We start from the raw sequence: 25632 nt of genomic DNA, 5'->3' as shown, positions 1-25632 counted from the left end.
AAATTTTCCTCCGCGGTCTTGATGACTCAGCACTCAAATTACCATATTTCGATATATGACCCAGTGCAATTAGGACAATATTTTTTTCAGCTGGTTGTTACTTTTGTGCTGTAGCTGAGTCTCCAGAACGAGCAATTTATCTCAGTGATGAGCCTGCCCTCTTTTCAGTATTAAATGGCTTATACTATGTAGCTGTTACTTGAAGCAGCAGAAATTGGGAGACTCTGGACTGCTCTCTGGAAACCTCTTTTATGCCAAATCCCCTCATTTCTGCAGTAGCAGATGTTTGCATTTTAAGACCTAGTGTTTTTCATGAGTTTCTGTGTTTAATAGCACTTTCTCTGTGCGTGCATAGAGCATGTGAGAGTATTTCAGAAGACCCTGAGGATGAAATTAATCTCTCTCAACTTTAGCCACGCAGAGTTTAGTTTATACACAAAACTTGTTGTCCTTAGTTCCCTCTCTTGTCAAACACAGAGAGATGAGAACATCAGTGGAGGCTCAAAACTGTTTCCAACTCCCACCTGGGGGTGGGGAGGAGCATTCCCTGGGGGTACTGCTCTATCTGGCCATGGCGGGCTCAGCCTGGACACCCAGTATATGGTTTAGAACCAAATGCTTTGGTTTTAAATGGTTAATGTTAGAGAAGACACATTCTTGTACAAATCTGCTTTACATGGCAAATCAGACCCTCTGCTGCACAGGGCTTGGGAAAGCCTCAGGGAAAACTGTGTAAGTCTCTTTTTCCTTGAGGCTGCAGCTCCTGACAGATACAGGGGATGCAGCAGCAGCAAGGACATGATCATGGGGGGACAGACAGGTTGAAAAAGGCATCCCAACACAAGGGCACAGACTAGGGACAGACAAAACACAGGGGAAAACACCCCAGAGCATGAAGATGGGATGTAAAAAGGGTGCAAAAGCAGCAGCACACCTGCCACTTTCTGCCTTGATATGAGTGACTCTGGCTGGCAGTTTACAGGGTCCTGTTCTGCCTCAGAGCAGTGGGGCAGAGGAGAAGGCAGGGAAGGTAAGAGACAAGAATCTACAAGCTACAATATTCTTCTCACTCGAGGCTCTGGGACAAGAGTGAGGGACATCAAACAGGTTCCTGACTCACAGTTCAGTAACAGGACCTTGGCAGTGGAGGAGGAAAGGTCTTGCCTTAGCTCACAAGCTCTTTTGATCTGTACCTCGATCACAAATTCTCAGTCCAGCAAGGGAAAAACATCCAATGGTTTGATCTGCAGTGTCAGCCCAGCCAGCTTCATTAGCTTATTAAAAATTGATTGATGCAAAACCTCTCCCCAGTGCTCATCCCACCATATATGTGGATACAAAGTAACATGTAAATTAGGTAATTAACTGGGTTTTGCTTCATTAATAGATAAATCAGAGCAATAAGAGTCTTCCTAAATACTAGCTATGCATTTTTCCAAAAATAGGACATCTAATGCAATTATTTATATTAGATCTTTTGTATGTGATCACAGAGTATAAAAAGAAATTAGAGTTCCATGTTTATTATTATTAAAGAATCCCCCTAGTCTCTTTATTTCATTTGGCTTAAAATAGACAGTGATGTTTCTATTGTGATTCATTAATTATCAGACTCACATTTTAAATCATAAGTCAAAGATTCATTCCCACTTTCAGCTTGCTCCTTTTTATACTGGAGTTAAGGGTATGTTGGAAGGACAGAAAGCCAAAGCTGAAATATTATAATAAACCCTCAGATAAGCAAAGCAGCAAGATCCCATATACTAATCTGTATTTTTGAATATTTTATTTAGAACAAATAAGAATGAGTGAACTGCAGCTTTTGAGCACAGGCCCTTCCATGGAGCTGAAATGCCATCTGAAGGAAGGTCCACTGATATTTAAGATATCTGGCTTTGTTTTCCCACCAGATCTGCCAGTATATGTGATCACTTCGTAACCATATACGATCACTTCAAAAGTTTCCAAGTATATATTCATAGCTGTACACTTCATTATATAAAACTGCTGGTAGAGGGAAATAGAATTTTAATTATGCTGTAATTTTTAAGCTGTTTTCATATATCTGTATTTTAGACTAAAATTATTTTGTTACTTCTTCTATGCTACAAACTGGTTTATTAAGCAAGAAACAAACAGTAAAAAATTTGATAACTCCATCATGTAGGTGAAATGTCAGTTATGTGAAAAATGGGCATGAAAATTATCTCAAAGTTAATTGCAATGTTATTGTCTCATCAGAACTACAGTGCCATCATAGTAGCTGTTCCTGAGAATATATCACTTGTGCCTTGTCTTCTGTCAGGGTAGAAATTTATTTCTATAGAAAGATATTTAAAATATTTTAGCTAACACAAAAAAGAAATTAAAGACATTAAAACTTCATCAGAATAGATAAAAATTTCAAGTTGTCTCTTTTGGGGTTGTTTGTACTTCTTTTTCTTTTTTTATTCTTTCCTCTCCTGAGCTTCATCTTGAATATCTTCACCCATTCAAGGACACCCTTTCAACTAAATTATTTCTCACCACACTTTCTCCCTCTTAGATAGATGCTTCACTTTCATACAAGGAGGTATTACTGGCAGAAGAGCATAAAGGAGCTTATTGTTTCCTCCTCTGTCTCTCAGGCTCAGTTCTCAGATCAAAAACCCAGAAGTTTTAACCTCCTTATCTACTCAAAAAAACATGCTTAAAGGAGAAAATCTGTATTTAATCCATATTTAAGTGTTAACTTTGGAGTTTTTTCTTACTTAAATACATTGCAATGCTGGAGGATGAAACAGGATAAAGCCTTATCAACAGTCTTGCAATGACGGCTGCTGTTTGCCCATCCCAGATGTGCTGGCAGCCACTAAGCCAAAAAATGAGAATCTCTTCATAAAATCACTATATGAGGCAGGAACAGCTGTACAAAACTGCCTGCTGGTGTTTTCTGGGGAAGCAGTGCCTTGCCTGGTGTGAAGGCACATGGCAGTGGAACTGTGTGTTAACGAGGAATACAACAAATCCGTGGTACCTGGACAGCCATAGTTCCATGGTGCACTACTCCCCTGGGTGCCTCATCCCACTGGTGACTCTGGATGCATTTTGTACCTATCCCTGAGATGAAAAAGAGAGTTCTCTTACAAAGCCTCAGCCCTTATATCTCACCTTTAGATAAACATTCATTTATCTGTGAAATGCCGTATGCCAACTTTCTGATAAGAATTTGATGTGATTTTCCTACTCATATATGTGACAGTAAATATCCTTTCAGTGCAAGTCTCTGCAGGACATTGCTGATCTTATAACACAGACAAGGTTAATTATTCTGTGACTTCAGTTGGAGACTTGAACAGAAGGATGCTGATATCAGCTAGGGATTATGAAACTATTTGCCATTGCTGTTGCTACTTCTCTGGTGAAGCTGGTGCCAGTAGCAGTTCTGCTGGCACTGGGGCTGATCTCTTTTTCATTTATCTTTTCATTGAGCAAAAGAGATTTTCTCTACTCCCCTTTATTAGCCAATGTCTACTGTGTCTGAGGTATTTCCAGCAATACTCTGACCTTCCCAATATCATTATGGCTCTCCAAAGTGGATATGGTTATTCTTTTTTACTTGTAGCTCTTTGGGTGAGCCTGTCTGGGTGTAGACCAGCAGATGAGCCAGCTGCTACCCTTCGTTATACTCTTTAAATGCTAATCTGCCCTTGAATGGAGGCCCCAGAGTGCATAGTATAGATATACATAGCATTAGAGCAGCTGTCTCAGTCCTCCTGACAGAGTTTTGGTGGTGGCTTACAGCCAAACATGAAGGAAACAGCTCTACCTCAGTGGTGCAATGCACCTCCACCTCTGCAGCAACACCCTCCTCAGCCAAGTAATGCATGGCCTCAATACAGACCAGTTCAGCTGCATCTGTCTCAAACAAATGCTTTATAGTAAGAGAAAATATTTCAACCACAAGTAAATCAAATTACAAAGTAGTTTTAGTGGCTTCTTCTCTCATTTTATGCAGTGGTGGCAGGCCCTGGGCACCTTCCCAAGCAGATATCTGGCTTCCTCTGTGGTTACTCCCACCCAGCTTCTGTAGCCCTTGGATGGTGTGGTCCTAAACCACACCATGCAAGGGAGTCACAAGGGACATGTTAAATTTCTAAAGCCTGGTCTCCTCTGTGACATTGATGAAACCTTTCAGTTTTCCTTTCTCTCAGACTCCAGAAGGATTTTGTGTTGCAGGGTCCTCAGAGCCTGGAGTGGATCTCACACAATAGGGACATGCTACGAGCACAGCAATCATAAAAGCAGAAGCCAACAGCACATCTCCTGCAAGATATCCCAGAAAAATTAATTTCTGAGGCAATTCCATTGACTTTGATGGACTTATCCTGTGAATTCAACCATAACAGTGAGAAGCCAGTGTGAAAAGGGCATGATTTCTGCCATTTCCACACTGATTGGTTGAGAAGAGTTTTTGGGAAGGCAAAAGATTGGTGAAGGATGAAGTATAGGAATCCCTTCTCTGTCACACCACATACATATTTTGCCTGGCAACAAAGCCAACAATATATTTTTTTTCTAACACAAAAAATACACATACATTTTAATCAAGTATTTTGGAGTATCTGGTACAAGGAGCTCTTCTGTTTCATGCTGCTGCCATTTCTCTGCTCTTACCAGGACCAAACTAGCAAGTCTGTCCAGACAAAGGCATTGTGGGACTCTTCAGAGCTCAGTCCAGCCAATGGAGGACCTTCCTGTAGACCCTTGTTTACCTGGGATCAGATAAGATGGGGGTCTGAGAGACAGGTGAAACCTGTGAGCTGGACTCTGCCTGAAGGAGGAGGAACAGACTCCACCTGGGCAATCAGGAACACAACTGCTGCAGCCCATGGTAGGTTTTCACCCCTCAAAACCCAAAAAGTAAAATGCAGATGAACAGTGTAGCTAGGCTCATTTTACCAATTACGTTATCTGAACAGCAATGAGAAAATTGCAAGAAGGAAAAGGGGTCAGGATGCTGAGAACCAAGTACCTTCTAGCCAGTCAGGTCCTTTAGTGCTCCTCACAACAGTCCTACTCCCAGACCTCACACGAAACTGAGTTTTCCCAGATCCTTGGAGCTGGTGTGGGCAGACATTACAAACCAGGCCGTGGGTGAGCAGGCAGCACATCTCCCAGAATTGCTGGGATGGGGCTGGAAGCAAATTCCTCTTTTAGCCTCACTGACTGCTAGGATCCTCTGCTGCTCCACACAGATAAGCTGAGGCCTTAGTTGTCACTTGGAAGATTATTGTGTTTGACTATTAAAAGGACAGTGTTAGCAAATAGGAAGAGGCAACAAGGAGACTATGGATTATGGTTTGACAATGTCACCTCATGTGGGGATTACCAGCACAGGCAGCAGGCAGCTGGCACAGAGGGATTTACAAGGATGCTGCCTGTAACAAGTGGGGGGAAACACTGAGTTCCTTAGGAAAACCAAAGAAATGATTTGCAAAGCAGTTTGAGGAGGCTCACAGTAACATGTCATACACTTGATGCAAATAGGAATCAAATGCTGTAACTGAAAACAGAAAAAAGAAAGACTACAGCTTCGTTCTAAGAAGCTAAGGACATACAAGGTTGTGGGAAGAAAGGACAAAGGAAGAATATTTGATGAACTGCATCGACCAGGGGAAGCCTGGAGTACAGAAGGCAAAAACAAACTGTGGAAAAAAAGGTATGAATAGAGGAATCTGTGGAAGCAGGGAAAAAATATGACCATATCTCTAGGAAGTGGTCAGCAGCAAGTAAAATGGCCATAACAGGGATAAAAAGGAAAAAAAAGTAATATAACTGCTTTATTTCCATTTCCCTTTGAAACTGCTCTCTACTGCAAGTAGTTCTAAAGATAGACCACACTAAGAAGCAGTTTCTGATTTCCAGAAAGTACTAGGCTCCCAAATGGTTTGGATATTGACTTAATCTTTTATACTGGAAATCCAGTACTCAGCACTGATCTGAGGAATGCAAGCTACCAAAAGAAAGCCATAAAGGGCGAGCTGCGATGAGAGAAAACTTTCAGTAGACTATTCCTGCCCTGCGTTAAAATCTGAGTCTCTGCATATGGGTTCAAATCTCTTGTGAAATCCTGGTTGTGATGATCATAGAACCAGCAAGTGTGTTAAGAAGCAATTGCTTCAATTTTGATGAGGAAGAGCTTGAATTTGAGCTCTTACTGAGACTTATTCCTTCACTGTATTTCATAAATCTGAAATACTCAGCCTTCTCATGTACCATAGCAGTGTGAAGGGCCAGCGTCACTGAATCACTGCCAGTTTGTACTGGAAAGACATAAAAAAGGGTGTCAAAGGACTGAAGATGTGAAGAACTAATCATTCTGTTGACCCTAAGAGGTAGAGTGCAGCAATTGCTAACCACAAAAACCAACTTTCATGCCTAGGAAAAAGCAAATATCAGTATAAAAGAGCAATATCATTAATAAGGTACCAGATAAGGGAAGTAGGTGAAATTAATCTCTGTGCTGAAAGGCAACACATGGTTTATTACACACACGAGTATCCACCAGCTCTCTGTTGGGACAGCCACAAGGTAAAACACTGGAAGGGTTTATGGAAGAGCAAAGTTTTTAAGACCAATGTGTAGCAGGAAGTGATATGAAACCAGAAACCAATAGAAGACACAAAGTATGTCTTCATTAGAGAAAATCCCTGTGATGCAACATCTCATGGAGTCCTACTGTTTGTTGTATGAGTTCAGGAAAATGTGATCAAAAGCCAGTGAGGCATATGAACAATAATAGCTTTCCAGTATTTTCTGCACATATTGAATTCATATGAATAAAAAACATGTAGGCCTGGAAGAGTTTGTTGTGTGAACTAGAAATTTTCTAGAAAAAATGAAGTAAACCACCAAACATTCGTGTGTATCAAGTGGCCAGTGGACCTTGTGCACTCAAAATTTTCTAAGAAGAAAGGGTTTGGAAGTTAATTTGGGTTTTGGTTGTAACTTGACAGTCTTACAAAATGCCATGAAATAGCAGAGGGGTTTTTATTATCAGTCTTGCAAAACAAAGGATATGCAACAGAGATATAAGCATAAGATTATTCTGCAAGAATATTTGTAGGAGTCTGGTGAGTAAAGACAATTATCCAAAGTTCCCTAAAGGCGAGCATAAAATAGGAATAGTGAGATAAGGTTGAGAAGCTGAAAATTTAGGCTGAGCATAAGCAAATCTGATTTGTTACACAGACAGAAGACAAAATTAATGTTCTTCCATAACAGAAAATTCATGGGTTTTGAGACTTGGGAAAACTATTTTGATCATATGCCAAATCACTGCAACCTTTCATTTCTGCATCAAAATCACAGTTTTGAGGTCTAACCTGCACACTACAAAATGAAGTCTTAGTCTTAATTTTTTTACTCATAAAGTCCGTCAAGCCCAGAAGAACTGTCCCAGTGATGAAATGCTTGCCATGTAAAAGAATTGTGTCCTTATTCTCATATGAAGTGGTTTTCCTGCAGCTTCCAGACATGGGGCTCCTGCTATGCCATCTCCACCTGTCCTGCACGGCTGTTGAGTGCTACATGAACATCCCATTCCTCCCAGGGAACTCCAGTTTTCCAGTCTGTTTTGAAATGTACTCTAGGAGTGGCTCAGCAGCGCCACAGAGATGCTGCATACGTGACACACATCTGCATTTCATCAGGTGAGTCCACACAAACTGCCAACCAACATCTTCCTAAAGTTGTTCTCCTAACTGATGTCACCTTCCCCTTCTTTCCCTAGCAGACTTTCCCCATTTTTTCCTCCCATGTTAACAGCAGCATCACATTGGGAATTCATATTCATCGTGTTATCTACTGTGATCTCATTGTTTTTGTTCTGGGGATGCAATTGCTCATCTTGCAAATGTGAATACATTCTTTGTTTCTAGATGCATAATCCAGCACTTAACTGTGATGGAACACATGTTGACAAAATGAGCTGCTTAACGATGTGCTGGGGCTGTGTTTTCATTATTTTTAGCTGCCAAACCTTGCATTATCTAAGAAGTTTACTACTATTGATTTCTTTTTCATTCCAGAACATGGGGAAAGATGTCGAATACCATAGCAGAATTTTTTTTCCTCAGTTATTTATGTCTTTCCAGCAGGAAGAGTGTGCATTTACGATTTAATATTTCATTATTATATTTAATATAAGCTACGATGATTTAATGTAGTACAAATACGTGCATGTATCAAAATGTTGTGCAGGAGTAAATCAAATTACCATTATTTAAATAGACTATACCAGCATGGTTTCTTTTCTCCTGTAAGCTTGCAGACTAATTTTTAACAATCAGGTTTATCTAATAAAACATATTTCCCATAATATCATGCACACTTAAAAATAATTTTATGGCATAAAATTTAATAATTTTTTTCTAGATGGATGTTTGCTTTAGGGTGTTAAAACATCTGTTGACATTGTATTTTGCAGTAAGATTTTTGAAAATAAAGTTGTTGGAACTTTTGTGCTTAAATCTTTTATCTAACAAAATGTATTGTTTTCTTTCATTTGTGTTGACAATTTAAAAAGAGAAAGGAGCTACTGGATGCTTCCCTTTATTCATTTCCTCACACCCTGGCTTTTTTCTTGCCCTTTTTTCTCCATTTCCTTTTTTTCCCCCAGAGAAAATGTAAAGTGATATTTTAGATTGGAAAGTAAAGAATTTGAAAATTACGAAAACTAGAAATTTATCACTTCTTTTTCCTAGGAAACAAAAGGCTTACTACCCTTGAACTACTGACATAATTCTTGACCATTTGTTTTCAAAGGAATTTATGAGAAATAACTGTCTAATTTTGCTGGAACCTGGTGATATTTGAATTGAAAACTTTAGGCATTGAATTAATTCAGAGGAGATGGTGTAAAAGCTGGAAAGCACCTCTTTTGAGGAGCACCTGAGGTCTGAGGCATTTCCAATACAACCTGTGTACTCCATTTGGCTGTTTAAGCTAACAGTGGATCAGTTCACAGTTCCACACACTGCTGAGGGAAAAGTGAAAGAACCTGATCTGCAGGTTAAAAAACTCTCTATTATTCAACAATTTCCATGATGCTTTCACTTTTCCTTACTTATATATGGTAAAACAACCCCCTCTAGAAATTAAAAACCTTGCAATTTGCTCCAGGAAAAGACATTGAACAGGACATTTGCGTCACTGGTTGGTGAAATTAAAAATATGTTCATCTTTTCAAATAAACATTGAACGAAGTCCAAGGAGAATTTATCAGTAGCTAAAATATAAGATTTCCTAAGGAATGCATTATTTGCTGTGCATTTGGCAATACACTGGCAGGTCCTAGGGAAGTGGAATGCAAACATGACAGGGTCTAGCAAAGGAGGTCACAAAAGACAAGAAAAGGTCTCCTGGAGCACTGACAATGTTCTAGAAATTGAAAAGCTGATAAGTGTCTTTTTCCACTTGTGAACAAAACTCCCAAGTGATTAAGATTTATCAATTTCATTGCTATAAAACTGAACCACATATACAGTTTTTGACATTTTTAATATTAAATAAATGGATTGACATTTTTGCCTTCTTTTGCCCAGTTTTCTATGTTTATGCAGTTGGTCTTGTTTGTCTGTCCTTGACCACCAATTACTTTAACACCTCCTGACCAACTTTAAAATCATCATAAATATCTACACTTTTTTTTTTTTTTTAAATAGTCCATAAAGGGATACTATCTATTACTTTCCCTTCAGGCAAAGAATCAGTATATTAGAGGTCAAAATCCACGTAAGAGAAATCTTTTGAGACTTGCTTCATTAACTGCGTTGCCTGACTCCAAATAACCTGAGAAAGAGTTAGAACATCTCCATCTATGATTAGTAAAGCCTCCCCTACTTCAATATCCTACCAAGGTTATTAATTTAAAAGCAGGCTAACTGCACGATAAAGTTCTTGCTGTTTCTTAGCTCTGATGGGAGACACTGAAAGTCCACATAAAGGAATACAAAAGGCACAGAGCTGCTTGGAGAGGGATTTTGACAAGTGCATGTGACAGGACAAGGGGGAATGGCTTTAAACTGAAAGAGGGTGGAGTTAGATGGTAGAAAGAAATTCTTCCCTGTGAGGGTGGTGAGGCCCTGGCACAGGTTGCCCAGGGAAGCTGTCGTTGCCCCATCCCTGCAAGTGTTAAGGCTGAGTTGGACAGGGATTGGAGCAATCTGGTCTAGTGGAAGGTGTTCCTGGTCATGGCAAATGAATTAGAACTAGATAATCCTTAAGGTTCCTTCCAATCCAAACCATCCTGTGATTCTCTGGTTCTACTTTTGCAGTAGAAGATGAGGTGAGTCCAGCAGCTCCCACTCCAAAAAATGGTGTCTTGAAGTTGACTGTGAGTGTGATGGGAGGGATGTTTGCACTGGTGGTTCTTCTTCCACAATACTCAGTTTTTGTACAGCTCCAACATGCACTTTCTGGTAATACTTTCAGCAAGTAGTCAGCATCTCTCCTTTGGAGCCTTCTCTTTCAGCTTCTGCCATGAGAAGATTGCTCTTTAAATGGGTTTGGGTTTTGCTCTTTTCACAGTTTTCTTTTGCAGTGATACCTACTCTAAGCACAAACAGGCTTTTTGTTCCCAGGTCTCCCAGTCTAGTTTTAGAAGGTTTAAATTGCATTAACAGAAAACGTTGTGTCAAACAGTTTCCACTTATGGTAGAAGGACAGAAGGTTTCATTGCTCTGCACTCAGTATACAGAGCACCTCCCTGCCTTCAACTTCTTGCAACTCTATGTCCTCCCTGGAGGATAATAATTTCTCAACAGTAACAGCAAAAGCATCAACTAGAAACTCAAAGAAACAGAATTTTTCACCCTCTAGGGCGTCACCAGGTGCAGTAATCTGCCACTAGGTCCCCCTTTATAAAGCAATGCAAGTACTCCCTCTAGTAGGTTATAGCTGTGGTTTCTGAGTTAGTGCAAGGTTTGCAGAATACTATAGTACTAAATGGTTTCATGGCAATGCTAGCAAAATAGTTTTCTTTAAAAGCAGAATATCAACAGCAGTGGAGTTCATGACATGAGGAAAGTCTATGGTATTTAACATTTCCAGGGCAAATTTGCATTTGAATATGGATTGGGATATGTGGGTAGGGCAGGTCTGTGTCATTTCAGGTTGTAGAGGAATACTTTTCCTCCTTGGACTCTAGGAATACAGAGTATGAGCAAAAAATTTCCTAGTGCTGAAATGCCAGGGATGACTGCAGGAAAATGCAAGGACAATGTGCCGAGGCACAGCTACATGTTCTCAGGGAACTCAGAATGATTTTAGAGACTGCTGAGCCACATAATGTGGCCATTGCATTCACCAGTGAAATACAGCCACGTCTGGGTAAAAGCCAGCATCTGCTTACCAGAGCAGCACCTGCACAGTGCTTGGAGCCAGGCAGTGCTCACCAGCGCTGCATCTGACCTGCACAGCAGGAGGAATCGGAGGAAGAGACAAATGCAATTATCCTCACTGAAAACCAGCCAAGACAGTGGGGACAGTGTGCTCACTCTTGCAGAACAAAACCTAAAGAGCATTTTTAGTGATCCACAGCGGCAAAGACCTGAGGTTTTCACCCTATTCAGCCCTGTGCCCGCATCTTCAGCTGCTGCAGCTCTCCCTGCCACTTTGGGCATCCAAAATAGCATCTCCTTCCTCACCCCACCATCAGATGAGTGTGGATGAAATGTGACCTGTTTCTCCACATGCAGCAGGACCAGCACATGGAAAGTTACAGTTGTCATACCTGGGAATACTTTTCTCTGAAGGGCCAGGAACACAGGCACATGACGGTGGCATGAATAACATGGGCTGCTGCTGTCATTTTTTACTGCTCATGGACAAGTGAGCCCTGAGCCAATGTGGATCCTGCATGCTGGATGTGACTGCAGGCAGTTATCCCACCAGAGAGGAGAAGTCACTTCATGGGAAGGAAATGGAGTGAAAAAGGATCAGAAATGGAAAGATAAAACTGAATTATTAAAAGCTCAACTAGCTAGTGGCTGCACAAAGGACATATAAATGATACAATACTGAGTAAGGTCTTTTTAGTTCGTTTGGTATTTGCAATAGACTCCTTAAGCCTTTGATTCTATGCAAAGTTTTTAATATTGTAGATGAATATAGCAGATAAATATTGATTTAGAACATTTGGCAAATGGTCTATTGAGTTCTGTATCCTTTTTCAAACTCTTCAGGGGAAAATTATCAGACTAAAAGAAGGCAGCTATGGGAAAATTTCTTCACAAGTGAAATTCCTTTGTACCCATTTTTGAACTAGGTTTTTTAGCATGGTCATTAATTTTTATGCTTCTTCCTTATGGTTATGGTTTAGTGTTGTAATATTATTCAAAATAATGAAGATGTTTTAGCTAGCTGCGTAAAAATCCAAACTTTTCTTCATCAGGCTGAATTTTGCGCCACAACCATATCTCACAACAGTGAATTCCAGTAATGATTTGCACACAAAATGTATTCCAGGAGAAAAACAAATGCATTTGCTGCCTTTCATTTTTGCCCAAAACCCAGAGGCACAATTTTGGATTTCCCTGCAGAGGATCACAGTATCTAATGCAGGCAGACAGCCTGCTTCATGGAGCATAGAGTATTCACTCTGTGCTTCCTTGGGTACCTGAGTCCACCTTTCCATCCCAGCTGAAAAGAAACAGCAGTGCAAGACTGAATTTTTCCAAAACACACCAAAGAACACAGGACACATCCTCAGCCTACCCCACAGCTGCTCTTTCCTGCAGATCCACCATGCTCCTGCAGAGACCAGAAGCCACCATCAATCTTCCTTGTGTATGGAGCTCACAGGAAAGTATGAACTAATAGTAAAATATCTGGGAGAAAAGATCTGGCAGGAAATTTTATCCAACCTGAAATAAGCACAACCCTACATATAAAATATCCTAAAAGTATTTGCATAAACATAGATACTGTGAAAAATTACACTCCATAGTCAGGCCAGACAGACCCTGGAGTTATAGGTGCAAACTGCAGCAGTGGAAATGTTAAGAAATACCTTTATAAATATGTGGATTTTTAAGCCCTGGAAGAAGCTGTCAAGGCAGGTTGTGGAATTGCTGTTGGTGCTATTCGAGGCTGGATTTATCAGTGCCCTATTAAGGATGATACATGTGGAGCTAAATTTTTTCCATGATGCAGCTCCTTTCCAGCCCAAATTACCAAAGGTAAATGTGATGTGCATCGATACATAGTAAGCACGAGGAATGAGACTCCTGCTTTAATGAGATCAACAAGCAGAAAAGGTGCAGCCAATAAAGAACCTTAAATAACCCAGTTGCAGGAATGAACATTGCCATGAAAAGGTAGAAAAATGAAAGCAAGAGGTGTTCAGACAAATGTGTGGAGCAACTGAAGAGGAAATATCCTTTTCTATCAGAACTGAATTGGTATATTGATTCAGTAGTAATCATACATTTGAGGTGCAAAAACATACCATTCTTTTCAGCTTTTGACTTTTTAGGTTAAATCATTCTCTCTTCTCTTGTCAAACCACTTTCTCTCAAGGATTTTAGAAGTGCTTGCAACAAATTAGAAGCAGTTCAAGTGACAGCTACCAGCCTGTTAGCCACAGATGGAGAGGTGAGGAAGATGTTTTATTAATAACAATAACAACAGTGTTTGAAGACTTATCTTGGGATAAATGGGTTAATTGAGTTCCAATTAGAGTCAGAAGGAGGAAGAGTTTACCTGACTTTTTTCAAGAAACAAACCCAGAGAATGTGTTTTGTACTTGTTCTGTCATTACAGATCTGGCAGGGATGGTCTGTGCTTGGGCAGTGGTCCACGGGTGAATGCTTCAACCTATGCGGAGCCTCAGAGCCACTGACCTGCAGCCCTGCAGTCCTGCAGCCCCACCCTCCCTGGAGGATGACATTTGTGTTGATAAGAGAGCTTCTGAAGAGTCTCTACAGGAAAAGATGGACCAGAATTCCATCTCTAAGGGACTCGAGGCAGTCTGTGCATATCTGCTGTGTATGCAACCACATATCTATGTCTTAGAGTTTATGTATATAACAGAATCACACAATCACAGAGCCACCAAGTCAGTTAGATTGGAAAACACCTCTGAGTCCAGCCTGTGACTCAACATCACCATGTCAAGTAGACCTGAGTGCCTCATCCAGTCATTCCTTAAACGCCTCCGGGATGGTGACTCCACCACCTCCTTGGGCCTGTTCCAGTGTCTCATCTCCCTTTCTGTGAAGAAAGTCTTCTTCATATGCAACCTAAATGAGATCAACACGCAGAAAAAGTGCATCCAATAAAGAACCTTAAATAACCCACTCCAGGAATTAGCCTGTTTTACCACCCAAACCCCACAAAACCTCAGGCGTTAAAGTCTAAGAAGTCACATTTTTTCAGAGATGGATAGAACCTTCCAGAGATTAACACATCTTATCCCAAATTGTCCAAATAGCTGTGGAGTTTCCTATTTCTCCCTATTGGCTGCAAAGGAAATTGAGATTGTGTCACTCAGTTAAGGGGGGAACATTTGGGGCACATGAATTGGTTGCTACAAACCCCACTGCTGGGACTGGGGCTGGCTGGACTGCTTTGTACATCCCTTTCTGCTGGGTGTGAGAAGGCCCAAAGGACTTGGTCAGAGATAATCTCCCCTCAGATGTGTTTGAGGAGAGGACAGTCCCAGTCCAGTTGCCTCTCCCTAACCATCACCACTGCAGGACATAGTTGCAGGACCAGGCTGCATGGTGCAAGTGCAGCAGATTACCCCAGGATGGCTTTAGTCTTCTACTCAAATTCCAGGAAAGACTGTTCTTGGGCTGTTAACCTTTCCTATAGAAATGAAAAACTTGACAGGAAGTACACGATGTTATGGGGAAATCAACTTTACAAATATGGATAGTTTCTAAACCCATTCATATGAATTATTTGTGTTGGATGTCCATCCAAAAAATAACTAATCTTAAACATTTTTAAATCTTCTAATTTATTTCCCTGCTGACTCTTTTTTTTTTTTTTTTTTTTTTTTTTTTAATTCCTATTTTCCTCTGTAAAAGTCAAGAACAGAATTTTATAATTAAGGACAAGGTGCTTCCAAGCCCTTAATGATCTGCTGAATGAGTAGGGACATGAACTGCTGTTACATCTAAATGACAGATTCACTGCATTTCTGAGTCATGGACAGGTAGGGGTTTATGTCAGGAGGTCTCTTTTCTCTAAAGGGTCGTTCTCTTGCTCTTCATCCAGATAGCAGGTGATCGTATAACATGAGATTCATATGGGATTTGCTTTACTGCTGCATCAAAAGGACAAACCCAAAGTCTGAGTCACTTGTGAAATGTTTCTGTCACATTTGTAATCAGGAAATCCATTGCTTGAAGGAAAGGTTAGAATACTGAGATACTTCATGTACAGGTAAACTGGTGACAGCCTGTACTCTGGCTCTCACATTTGTCTTCTGAGGTTTGAAAAAAATAATTTCTCATCTGAACTAGGACTTTTTTTCTGCAATTTTCCATGACTCTGCCACTAATATAACACTGTGACATCTCAAATTTACTGAAAGGTGATCACCAGTCATTATTTCAACAACTGCCTTCCAAAAAAGGTTAGATGGCTTCTATCTGAAATGCTAATAACTGCCCGGAGTCTTGTCTGCTATTGCCTTGATTCCTCCTTCCATTTGAATAAGTCCAGGGAAGGAATAATGGGAAATTTTAACAGAAAAGTCTGCACTGAAGGTACGATCTCTGCCATCCATCTTGAGCTCTTACATCAGTCATGGGGCTACTGCTGAATACATGTAGCCTATTGGTTCTTAAAGTTTTTGTATCTGTTTACTACATCTCTACCAACAGTGTGGTTACTGGCAGGAGTGGCAGCAATATTGGGTAGAGCACCCACTGAGATGTTCTTTATACAGTCAGTCACAAACAGCTGTTCCCACAAATATCTTATGGACTTCATGGTCTGGCCTTACAAATGACAGGAACTGCTTCTCACATCCACTGTGAATCCAGCCTTCTAAGAAACACTTACCCTTTATAGTACAAAAAGCATAATTACACTATAATTACATTGTATATGTTTTTTATCATAAGATTTCCACTAATCTATATAATGAAGCACTTCATGGACTGGCCAAAAATAATTACAATGTAAAATGATGTAATTGGTACACCTGCATTTAAAAATACACAGTCAGGACCTCAGCTGAGTTAAATAATTATCTCCCTGATGATATCAGTCTGGTTCCTGTGCATTAAAAAGCAGATCATGGGAGCAATAATATCTCAATTATGTAGTTAACCTTCTGGTTATATTAATTAGTGATGATTAGGCATGGGAAACCATAATTATGTCACGTACATAACACCCCTTTGAAATTGCATATGAATCCAAACACAAAAGGTGGATGTGAACATCTAACCAGGGCCAGAACAAATCTGAAACTTAATTATGTGACCCTCTATCTCCTGTCTGAAACACAGCCAGTCATGACAGCTCTGCTGATGTTAAATTTGTAGAAGAAACCGCAAGTTTTATTTGTCCAGAAGAGAAATGCAAGGTAGAACTGTCCCCTATTCTGATTTCACATAGAGGTTACTAAATTCTGATTAAAAAAAAAAGACAACTAAAACATCTAGGCCCAGTTACTTCATAAACAAGGAGGCTCTGAGACTAAAGAAGCACTTTTTCATCAACTCACAACATTTATCCATTTGCCTGGGGTAAGAACAGGTAAAAATCAGGATCCCTTGCTCCTGTTTGCAGGAGATCCTGGCAGCCAAAGAATTATTTGTAGGGGACCTTTCTGAAGAGTTTCTCCTGTATGACTTCAAAAATGCAGTGGTAGACACTGTACTGAGGAAACTTTTTCCTGAGGCAGCTGTCTGAAGAAACTGTGGTGTTGGGAAGAGGGAAGATTTTCCACCACTGTCCTCATGCCTAACTTAAGACTGAAATTTTTCACCTTCAATGATAAAGAGGAGAAAAGCCAATCTGAGCTAACACTCTTCCCCCAGTTCAGCAGAGATGTGCTTTATCCCAGCAGACCATTCCTTCACAGCAGGACTGTGATAAATAATTATGGTAGAGGTCATTCAGTCTAAATTTAGAAAAATATTAAGCATTTCAGTTTTCTGCAGGCTTCTGTCACCTACTGAAACCCAGAGCAGCTCTGCACTGCAAGAGGAATTGTGAATCTAAACATCCAGGGTTATTCATGTCATTCAGATGGCAGCATCCTGCCACCCTTGCAGGAAAAAGGACAAGCCCAGAATATCACAAAATTTCCATTAAAATTAATCCTCTGAAAAGTGAATGTTAGAGGAAACTGCATATTTTTGACCAAACAAGTGTGTTTTAAATGGATGGTTTGCAAATGTCAGGTTGAAGTGTTCCAAAGTTGGGAGCTGCCAGAATTAATGCTGCCTGTGTACTCTGCATTGTACTTGCAGGGTCTGTGTCACTGTTATTGCCTGGTTTTATCTTTTTTTTAACCTAAGTAACTTGAATTTGAAAGTTTGACTTGCAAATCTGGCATTTTCAGTTCAGGGAAACCCCACCTTTTGTACTTTTTCTTCTGTATTCACTCAATTATTATTTGATGTGCTGTTTGCTTTCTGCTGTGCCAGCAGCAAGGGACACTGGTACAGCATGGGCCAGGGTTTTTTATTGACCAACAGAATCAAGAGTCTTGGGGTCTTCACTGTATCTACTCTGGTGTCAGACTCCAGGTCCAGCAGAAAACTGCCCAGTGAGGGCCCAGGTCCGTGAGACCCTGGGGGTGTTCTGGGAAGAGCAAGGTCTCATTAGGTGGCAGTGTCCCTTAAGGGGCTAAAGGCACACGATACTTTGCAGAATGTAAACCCTTTAGATCTTGGTAAGACATTCTTCCTGTCTTTTCCTTCATTAAACTGTAAAAGTGTTGCCTAATATTTACAAGCAGCAGTTCCCAAGCACTGCAAGCTGTTCTCTAATGATATTTTCAATTTTTCAATTCAGTTTGAGTCTCCTGAATGAAATTTCTGAAGAAGAGTTACATAAATGCTTTCTTTTGCAACCTGAATTGCATTCAATATAATATTATAGAAACAATCCTTGCAAACATCTCACTTCAAGAGAGGTTGTTTTTCCTTTCCTTTTGCTCTTGGCAGTGGCTGTGACAAGAATGACAGCGCAAAACACAACAGAAAGTTATAAATGTCACTTTTCCTAAGACAGCAAACAAAATCATGGACTATTGAGGTGGGAAACTGAGGCACTCAGAAATTCTCACCTCTGTCTCACCCTGGGGCTGCAGGGAAGGTATAAATTGAGGAGCTCCTTGGGAGTGAAAAGTTTGGGACCTGTCAAGCAAAGAGAATGTGCTACCCATAGCTCCAACCATCTAAAAAGAGACACCAACAGAGGAATGTACAATTTAGGGAAGGTGCTTTTCATCCCTACAGGAGCCTTTTGTCTTTACTTCCACTTGATGCACAAGCAAGGCAGTGCCCTTTGGTTCCTGCTTTGATATGCACCTCCTGACACACCAGGAAAAGGCTGCCAAAATCTGATAACAACCATAACCCCTCTTCTTCACTGTCATCCTTTGTTCTTCTTCATTGTCATCCTCTGTTCTTTGTTTCCTGAGCCCACCCCTCGCACAGGTCAGGAACCGTTCCTGTCACAGCCTGGCATGTTCTCTGCTGACTTTTTTCCCTTTCCCCATCTCAGCACTTTCTTTCCATCAACTCCCCTGACACCACAGAGCCATGCACAACATCTGAAGAGCTGGCACAGGGCAGCCCATGCTAGGGGCCATTGTCACAATTTAACAGGGCAGATGACTGAATTAGGGTCTTTGGCACAGCCTTGTTTATCACTATTAATGAGGCTGAACCAAATGTGCATGTCCTTGGGGTTTTTTGCCTCACTCTTCCCTTTCCCTTTTGGAATCTTGACCAACCCCTCTATTCCACTCCTTCCCACCTCAAGTAACTGCTCCAGAAATTTTGAAATCAGGACTGATGACACCACAGCTCAGCCGTTTTGTTTAGTGACACACAGGCATTATTAGGGGATGGATTAAATATGAGGAGTTTTCTTAGGGGAAGATAAGAAAATGTGGTCTTTTGGGAGGTTGAGGTTTTAAGAAAAGTATAAGAGCCTTCTTCAAACCTTGACTCCAGCGTGTGGCTTTCCATGTTTAGTTGTCTCTTACCATACTGTGCTTGGTCTTGAGAACTAGAAACATGAATGTAACTTAAGCAATTAGCTGTAAGAATGCAGTGCTCTGGCCACAGGTAAGATTCCCTGCCACTAAAAATCCAGTATGAAAATATTTAGGTCTGGGCTGCCACCACTGAGATTTTGCACAGGGTAATCCCTGGGGTTCAGACTCATGGTATGGCAAAACTCTGACAAACGGATGTGAGGGCACCAAACAACACTGCCTCCATAACTGAGCTGGGCACCTTTCCTTCTGCCTTTCCAATGCAACTTCCCAGCAAACTCATCAACCACATGGATGCACTAAAAGTGCTTGGAACCAAACAGTAACAGAAGGAATGACAGCAATTCTTCTGCCTAAAGAGCTGGGTTTTACATTTGTTCTTCTTCTGCACCTTCTCCTGTCTGGGTGCAACACAAAAGAAATCTCAGCAGCTGATCTGGGATTTCACAAACCAGGGGATTATGCACCACAGATCCTGACAGGCTCCTGTGCTCACAGCCTGGCAAACACAACTGTAATCTCCTCTTTGAGATAAAGTCCATCAATCTTATTCTTACACCAACCTGTCCCACTCTGCCCCTCAGGCAGAGCTTGAAGAAAAGCCCTCCTTGGGAAGGATGTTAAAATCTGCCTGTCCTTGGTACCCTCCTGTTTAACTTACTCTTTTGGCTGGCCTCCCATCAGAGTCGGGTCAACACATATCCATGTTGTCTGCTGAGCCAACTAGTTTTCAATAACAATTTCTCCTTCATTCTGTAACAGAGATCAATAAAACTGCCCCTCTCTCATATTGGCTGAGATTCCAGGAATGTCATTTGCTTTTTGTTGTAGCTACTGCTTTGTTTTGTTTCCATTTTTCTTTCTTTTTTCTTTTTTTTTTTTTTTTTTGGCAAGGCACAGATCAATTTAGCAAGATGAAAATGACTTAGACTTTCACTCAAAGTAAAATCTGCACTTTATAACTGAGGATGTAATTTACAATCCTGTCATTAAACTCTGTTAATCCTATTATTATGAAGATAAATAATTACCCATAGCGAAGAAAGGGATTCCCAACAGAGTAGAATTATATTTTCCATCAGTAATGAAAAATATCCCTGCCGCAGTGACACTGGAAATACAGATAGTGAGTACTCCCAGGAGTCCCAGGAAAGGTTTGCTACGCAGGCAGTCCTTCATGGAGCTCGAGAGGGTAGCAGTCAGGAGAATCAGCATCAGGCTCACCAAAATCTTGCCCCTGGCCAAGAGACTGGTCTGGTGGAAGTCCTTCCAGAGGCTAAAGGATGCTAGTGAGTAGAGCTGCAGATCCTGGTGATCCAGCTGCATCTTGTGCATCAGTTTACAGAATTCGCTCTCCCACTTCTCCCCAATGAGGTCCTGGGTGACAGAGCCATATGTTTGGAGGTAGTAAGTGATTTGGATGGCTCTGGCTGATTTGACTCTCTGGTCCTTGCTGTTTGGCACTTCCATGACCCCTCCAAGCTGGTGGCCAATGAAACTGCTCCTTCCATCCTGGGAGAGAAAGCAGAAAAGATGAGCGTGTGGTTATCGTGCATATGCCGTGATGCAGTGATAGACTCTGTCTCCTCTCACAGACATGCCGAGAGCTCTGCTCAAACACCACTGCACTCAACAGGAGCCTTGCCATTCACCTCATTGAGCTCTGGGATCTGTCCCTGCTCCCTGCCACAACTCCGTCTTACTCATTATAGGCTCATTTGCATTTCTGTGCTGCAGTTCAGGGACTGCTCAGATACTCGTTGCAGCCTCAGATGTTCCCAGATGTCCAGGATCATCCAAAACATTGCATGCAAGCTCCTCACCCCATGGGAGAGAATGACCTCCCACACTTAAGTGATGGGCAATGACAAATCTCCAATTACTATGAAAAGTTTGAGGTGAAGATTAATTTCTGGAAGATTTGTGATTTCTTGACACTTTGGAAATGATTTTTAGAAGTTGGATGTGTACAGAAATGAAGCCTGATTCCTCAGTATACAGACAGATCTACAAAGTTTAATAGCTACTCTGTCTCCAGAAAAATATAATTAAAATCAGACTTTTTGAATAGTTTATTTGAGATTTGATGGATTAATATCAGTGGCACAGAGAAAAGAATCTACCTTAACACCTCAATCTAACCAGGATTTGGTTTTTTATACATTTCAAGAGTATAAACCTTATTCTGGTCTCAATTATTTCAGTAAATGCTAGGACATATAAAACTCCATGACAATCAGTAAAGGACACATCAGGCCCACTCAGGATCAGCCTCTGTCTGTTAACAAGACCAGGCCTTTTTCTGTAAAGTTATCTGACCCCATTGAAATATTCGTTTGGGGTTGTTTTCTGCTGTTGTAAAATGGATTTAATAAGAAAAGTCCTGTAAGAAAGGTCCTTGCTCTGAAGCCACTGGCTGTGGGATAACTGTATGTGCCCCTTCCAAGAAGGGAAGCTTGTGTGGGTTTAGAAGACCAAATCCCGTTGCAAACTGAGGAAGAAGACTCAGTGAATAAAATTGTCCCAGCACAAGTAATCTCCTTGATCAAAAAGTCTAAATCCAGGGATTAAGTGTCTATTGCACACCAAATAACATTTTGCTTTCTCCCCCATATAAATTGGATTATAAATGTTCAGATTTATTTCCTCTAGTATTTAATAAAAACACAAAATTATCAAGGCAGTTGATGTTTAAACCACCTTGCAGCAGTGAGTTCACATTAGATAACATTCTTTTCCTAGGTGCACTACTGGAATGAGCTGACAGCTTGAATTTGGGAGAGGCTCTGCTCTCCACACGCACACATGGAAGCAGTCATCTGCAAAAGGCCAGAACCTTTTGGGGGAGACACTTAAACATCTATTACATCCAGCATTAACCATTTCTAGAAGCACCTGTGCTGCATGCAGGTCATTATCTGAAATTGCTAGATAGTAGTAATGATCCCATCCTAAGGAAAAATCAGTGAAATGAGGCTTTATGAAACACAGATATCTTCCAGCATGTTGACTGATATTGTAAATATCAGAAATTGGGAGACAGTGTTGAAAATATTTTATGTACTCACCTTGCCTTCAATCAGGTATGTAAAGGAGGTAATCCTCCCACTGAGAAATTTCTACCTATGCCTACTTTAATGGCAGGAGCTCACACTGTTCCCAGCATTTGCCTGCCACAGCCCAGGGAACATGACAAAGTGCTTTTCAGAAGTTCATTTTTTTCCCTATTCCCAGTTGTTATTTCCCACCAAAACAGTGGCTTCTGGCAAGGGTATCCTGGCACGAGCTGACATGAAAGGTGAACCGCAGTGTAGTGCCAGCTTCCCAAATCACCTGGAGCCTCATTGCAAATGTCACATAAGCAGAGACAGCTATCACAGAGGGGCAGCTGCTGCTGTTCAGACTCCAAAAAATCCTTGTCCCTAGATTTTCATGCTCGAATCCTGTTTGGATTTTTTATTTCTACTCTTTCTAAGGAGAGGTCATACCTAACACTCACACACTCACAAAAAGTTCATTTCCAAGCTGGCAATTAAGGCTTGAGCAATGCAGTCCTGGCTTATATTGGATGCAACTTTGCAGCTAAAAATCCCCACTTGGCACCGCTTTGAAATTTTGGAGAGAAATTTCACATTTCCTCAGTGTCTGGACAGTGCTGACATTCAGAGGCTTGCAGACACTGCAGGATGCTTTAGCAGCACAGCTCCCAGCCCAGGCAAAGCGCTGTAATTCAGGTTTCATTGATTCACTATGCAGCAGGCATGGCAAGGTTATGGGAAACTTTGTGATGACCATCTGCCTTCCCCTGCGAAAGGTGCAGCGAGCAACGGCAACGTTTCAAAGGAGACAGCAGAGCAGGCACAAATAAATCATGTTCTGCAGTATCTCCCATGAAACAGCAGATAACAGCTATTTTTTACACTGATGTACAATAGGGCACCCAGCTCATATGTCAGCAAAATAGAGAGTAAGCTTTCAGATGGAATCGAGGAAATTGCAGGCGCTTGCTGTGAGGACACTTTGTCCATTCCCTTCCTTCCGGAGGCAGATTGTTTCCTATCTAAGCAAGGGTTTTGCCTTTGCTGCTGTTACAATGTGCAAACATGAACCTGGCGCCACAGATATTGGGAAAATGGGGGTCTTCTCTAGTACAGCTCTTGGAGAATCATAGAATGGCTTGGATTGGAATGGTCCTTAAAGTTCATCTCATTCCAAGCCCCCTGCCATGGGAAGGAACACCTTCCACTAGTCCAGATTGCTACAGACCCTGTCCAACCTGTCCTTGAACATGCCCAGGGCTGGGGCAGCCGCAGCATCTCTGCAGTTGTTACAACCTTAGCAAGGAAACCAGAAGAAATATGGGGAAAAACAGTCTTTCATTTATCCCATTTTATGGATGGCAACTGATGTGTGAAAAAATCGAGACCCAGTGCTGCCAACATGACTTTCAGCATCTCCCAGAGTCCAAGCCAGGGACCTACCTACTTGGAGTCTCATGGGAGCTTCAGGGGAGTTATTCACTGCCCCAAGTTCTCTGCTGTCCTCCAGGACAAATTTAATGAAAGAACGAGTCATGAATGGCTAAACTCCTGAACTAAGACTAAGGTTTGGGAAACAAAATGTGGGCACAGTGACTTGTATAAATGTTGTCTGAAGATCCAGGCAGGTTTTGAACAAGATTCCACAGAGCCCTTCATGAAAAAAGGTGCTTTCTGCTGATAACTACCACGTCCTTCCTGGTATATGCTTACATGCTGCTCTTTTTAATTCATCACAATAGTTTAATGTTTCAGACTACTGACTTCTTACACCTTTTACCTACATCTGCTGCTACTCTCTGATCCTATATGCAGAAAAACACCTGCCCCCCCCCCCCCCAAAAAAAAAGTAATAATAACAGTTATTGGTTGTACATGATTTCATACCCATGTATCTCCAGAGATTCTACAACAGAAGATGCTAACTATCTTTAGCGAGGTCACTTGCATGGTTGGAATCTTGTTTCAGATTCCCAGTCTGTGTCTATGTGTCTTTCTTTTTCCTTTTTGAGTTTTTTTTAAATGTCTGATGAAAACTTAACAGTGTCTTTTCTCCCAGATTCTGATGGCAAGTAATTCTCTCCAGATCTGACCATCTTTAAAGATGCAATGAAAAATAAATCACTTGCTGGAGCATGTTATATTTCATCTAAAACAAGGGCCAAGCAAAATTCTATGCTTCAATGGACACTATTAAATTGTTTTTTGTGTTCTCCCATCTCCTTTTCTAGATGCTCCAAAGCCATTTGATATATTTAGATTCTGAAAGGGAGGAGAATGAGAACTAAGATGACAGGCATGAAAAGGTTCACACTCCTTTTCCCCCAGCATGATGGAATTTGCCACCTGTGTTTATGCAGACCTGACCTTGCATGTGGTTGAAAATCCAAACTCCTTGTATTTTCAGCAGTAAAATTCACTAAGTGTGAATGGATGGATACAGAATAAACCCCTACCATGTTTCAGGCTGGAAACTTATCTGTAAAGGATGCTTGGACCCTTAATTTCCTAAGAAGACATGTAAGTGGCATGGGAAGTTTGACTTGCTCTGGAGCTGAGGGCCTCTCAGGTTAGAGAAAACCAGCTGCTCCTACTGAGCTAAATATCTTTTGCTAGTGATAATAGTAGTAGGCACAGATCCTCTCAGCATGCAGCCCAGAGGGACACTAGAAATACTCCCTCACTACTAAAATTACCTATGACCTTTCTTTGGGTTTCCTTAATATTTTCAGTGCAGCTGCTGCAGGCCCAGCTCCCACCTGGGGGTTCTGTGTGGTCACTGCAGCACCAGCCCAGGGCAGGGCCTTATCATCTGCTGGGGTATTTTCTTTGTCCAAGATTGCATTAAGTTAGAAAGAAGTCAGGACTGTAATCACTGCAGCAAAGGGAGAGCCAGCTGTGGGGATTGGCACTGAGGGACGTGGTTTAGTGGTGGGCTGGCAGTGGTAAGTCAGTGGCTGGACTCAGTGATTTTAGAGGTCTTTTCCAACATAAATTATACTCTCATTCATCTCTGCTTTTAATGGCATCAGCCTCCACTGGGTTTCTTCTCATAGGAAAAAGGGAGGATTTGAGGTATTTTTGAGAGGACGTGGCTCCTGCCTTCTTAGTGCCCCTCTCATCAGAGGTTGGGCTGGTGAGGTTTTTAAAACTCATTTCAGATCCCTGGCAAGGAGGAAAGGAGCCCTTGTTCCCTACTGCTTGATCACTCATTCAAGTACAGCTACAGGACATTTGCCAGCAAATTTATCTCTATTTCTACTTTTCTTTAACTGCTACCTCTCATCAGCTGGAGTGGTGGATCATTATCAAGCTATATTACAGAAATGTTAGGATAAAGCATGCCATCCTGGT

At 41.2% G+C, this 25632-nt stretch overlaps 1 protein-coding gene across 2 annotated transcripts in view; it reads right to left on the bottom strand.

The window, feature by feature from the left end:
* PTCHD4 (patched domain containing 4) overlaps nucleotides 1-25632 on the bottom strand; it is a gene marked incomplete at both ends in the record, with an annotated part of 80873 nt that overhangs the window by 35624 nt on the left and 19617 nt on the right. For both annotated transcript variants that reach the window (XM_082303434.1, XM_082303435.1), the window contains one exon: nucleotides 20272-20752. In XM_082303434.1, the coding sequence (XP_082159560.1) occupies nucleotides 20272-20752 (481 nt within the window). The remainder of the gene's footprint in view (nucleotides 1-20271; nucleotides 20753-25632) is intronic.

The sequence above is a fragment of the Coloeus monedula genome (genome assembly GCF_965178545.1).
Source record: "Coloeus monedula genome assembly, chromosome: 2".
Taxonomy (NCBI): domain Eukaryota; kingdom Metazoa; phylum Chordata; class Aves; order Passeriformes; family Corvidae; genus Coloeus; species Coloeus monedula.
The sequence above is the reverse complement of the archived record's forward strand: the minus strand, read 5'-3'. Positions and strand labels throughout refer to the sequence as shown.